The sequence below is a fragment of the Vigna radiata genome, chromosome 6, assembly GCF_000741045.1.
Source record: "Vigna radiata var. radiata cultivar VC1973A chromosome 6, Vradiata_ver6, whole genome shotgun sequence".
Taxonomy (NCBI): Eukaryota; Viridiplantae; Streptophyta; class Magnoliopsida; order Fabales; family Fabaceae; genus Vigna; species Vigna radiata.
Window position 1 is genome coordinate 31,306,382 of NC_028356.1, and position 3,159 is coordinate 31,309,540.

Consider the following 3,159-nt stretch of genomic DNA (forward strand, 5'->3'; position numbering starts at 1 on the left):
TTGGATGTGAGCAGAGGAAAATGAGGTTCCCTGGAAGACAACTTTGGAAGAAGATGACAATGTTGCAGTCTAGCCCACTAGGCTTCACTTATCTTGGCCTATGTTAGTTTGAGGAACTCTATTGTGTTAAAAGTTTTAAATTCCTAACATTTTGAAGCAGGACTATAGTACTCTAGTTTTGAATTTTAGTATCGTTCTAAGAATGACTGTAATCCTAAATATTTTAGATTGCTTCTCTAACTGCTTTCTAGTATTATGCATGATGACGTCTTAATTATATACATCTTTATCATATATTTGGGATGTCACAATAAATATAATAATCTAAATTAAAATAATATAATATAGAAAAAATAAATTTTTTCTATATTTTTTAAAATTATTTTTAGTTTTAATTTTTAATTTTAAAGAAAAAAATTACCAGACTAGGTGGTGTCCCGACTTCGTCTAGTGTCCCGACTTCGTCTAGACACTTTCGTAGTTAGACAAAATAGATCTAATCAAACTAAAAAATATAGAAAAAATTTATTTTTTCTATATTTTTTTAAAATAATTTTTAGTTTTAATTTTTAATTTTAAAGAAAAAAATTACCAGACCAAATGGTGTCCCAACTTCGCCTAGACACTTTCGTAGTTAGACAAAATAGACCTAATCAAACTAAAAAATTAAAAACCACGATCAATCTACTAAATTCTGAACATAATTTATTAAAAAAATATTTGTTTCATGTAAATAAAGTCTTTAAGTTTTTGTAAAAGCTATTTTCTAGTTACTTTTCTATTTTTTCAATTTGTTAATAAATATCTACAATAGCATGTTTTGGAAGGTTTATTAAATCTATGAAGGGCATTACCGAAGGCCACAAACCCTCGGAAAACTCCATAAACCGTCGATAAAGACCCATTACCAAGGGCCCGGCGACGGTCAGAAAGCCCTCGGTAAATATGTTGTCGCTATTTTTACCGAGGGCTTTTGACCCTCGATAATTATCGAAGGCTTTCGCCCTTCGGTAATTACCGATGGCTTTCGCCCTTCGGTAATTACCGATGGCTTTCGCCCTTTGGTAATTACCGAAGGCTTGTGCCCTTCGGTAAAGCCTTCGGTTTGGTGCAGGGAAAAATGAGTTGTATTTGTTTTTCTTGTCCAACCACAAGTACCTGCAATGTAATGTTCACAACATACACAGACCTGCATAACAGTTTCAATCCACAAACAAACCTGCCTATATATTGTCCATCCCAAAATCTTCCGTTCATTGATGAAAAATCATAAAGTACTAACATTATCATCATAATGTATTGACATCCAATATGTTCTAACAATATCATAATAGCAATATCATCCAATTCTAAGCAAAAATAAATGTACCAATATCATAATATACTAACATCTAAATGTACTAACATCACTATGATCAATAACAAAATGAAACTAAAATTGTACAAAGTCTTCAGACATATCTTCATCGTCTTGCTCATCTGTAGATGGTTGGACTGGTGTGGGCTGGACTGATATGGACTGATGAGGGACGGCGGGTGACGGGGAGGGTCGTGGCTGGGTCGGAGGGACAGTGGAAGGAGTGTCTGAAGTTTGAGGCAGCGCTCTCATGACCAGGGACTTGAAGCTTGAAAACTCGTCTCTCAAGTCAGTATATTCTTCTCTCAATGCACGGTTTTCTTGGTCATGTTGCTCTAGTAGCTGTGTCAAGCGCTGGATGGCCTCGTCAGCAGAAGGGGTGGAAGAAGAAGAAGGTTGGTGCTTTAGTGTACCTCCTCTCGATGCTGTATAGTTTGCAGCAAGTTGTCCTGCACCGTAGACTCGTCCCTTTTTCTTCCCACCAACGACATTGACCCAGTACTGTGTCCTACGGATGTCGTCATCTGCATTACTCGCATCATCCGGTGTAGGAGCTGACCCATGTTCGGATCTAACCTGTAAAAGTCTCGTAGAAAATTCTTCTTGTTGAAACATTAAAAACAATGTCAGGGAATGATACAATAACATAATCATGTGGATTACTAATACTAGGAGTGCTATTTACATGAGTCTTGCGAGATCTTTCATCAACGAATTCATTAGTGCCCTTCCGAACATGGGTATGTGCAAAGACCTCGTCAACATGGACGGCCCGTCCAAGAGCTTGTGCCTGTAACATAATTTAGACTTATTAGTGTATATGAAATAGAAAATACATAAGTTATATATGAAAGAAACAGAAAAGTAAAGAAAGTTTACCATACGAATGGCATGCTCGTGAATTGTGATCGACCCGCCAGTATGCAAGGCACCACCCTTTTCACTCGCTCTGTTCCTCTGGTTTGTAGCACTCTTCTTGCGAAACTCTACTGAATTCCAATGTGCAAGCAAAGAGTTCCAAATGATTTCGCCCATCCAGTAAGGGCGCTCCCCTGCAATTCGGGCATCCCTAAACATCTCTGAGAGCCGATGAGATGCTTTCATGTGAAAATTTCTATGTATTTGACTTTCATGTTCAGCTTTCCACTGCACCTTCTTCTATATGGATGAACAAAACAAACATTGATTAAGACATGGTAAGATATGAATGATAATTAGTTTAAAGTGTTGTTCACCTTAAAACGCTCCCAGAATATCTTTCTGTCGTCTATAGGTATTGCTCCCCAAGTAGGCCATGGAGTCAAATACTATTGCTTAATTGATCGTGTGATGGCCTGGGAAGCAACCCTGGATGGAATAAACCTTCATATAAAGAAATAAAAGTTATTTCAAATAAGACAATGTTTAAAACATCAATCAAAGTTATAAAAGGGATTAAAGTCTTACCCTTTTCCATATGGCTCAATTCATGGTCGATCATGGAGGAGCGGGTCAACATCATCACCATCACAATCTGCATCTGGATCAGTAAATGGTGTGGCAGTCTCAGAAGGCGGTCTAGAAGATGAGGAAGGTATAGAAGTAGGGTCAGGGGGAGGAAAAGGCTCTTCTGCAGGGGTAGGAGGAGAAAGGTGTACAGTAAGAGTAGAGGGAGGGTGTACAGTATGAGTAGGGGGAGGGTGTACTGTATGAGTAGGGGGAGGGTGTACTGTATGAGTAGGGGGAGGGTGTACTGCAGGAGTGGGAGGAGGAGGGTGTACTGCAGGGGTAGGAGGAGGGGGGTGTATAATATGAGTAGGGGG

General features: G+C 38.6%; 1 protein-coding gene across 1 annotated transcript; it reads right to left on the minus strand.

The window, feature by feature from the left end:
* Positions 1-1,420: 1,420 nt before the first annotated feature.
* LOC111241814 lies at positions 1,421-2,610 on the minus strand. The gene is made up of 2 exons (XM_022781717.1): positions 2,593-2,610; positions 1,421-2,515 (listed from the first exon to the last, which is right to left on the minus strand). Exon 2 carries the CDS (start codon positions 2,009-2,011, stop codon positions 1,433-1,435), a length of 579 nt encoding a protein of 192 aa, XP_022637438.1. The 5' UTR covers positions 2,012-2,515; positions 2,593-2,610; the 3' UTR covers positions 1,421-1,432.
* Between the last annotated feature and the right edge of the window lie 549 nt (positions 2,611-3,159).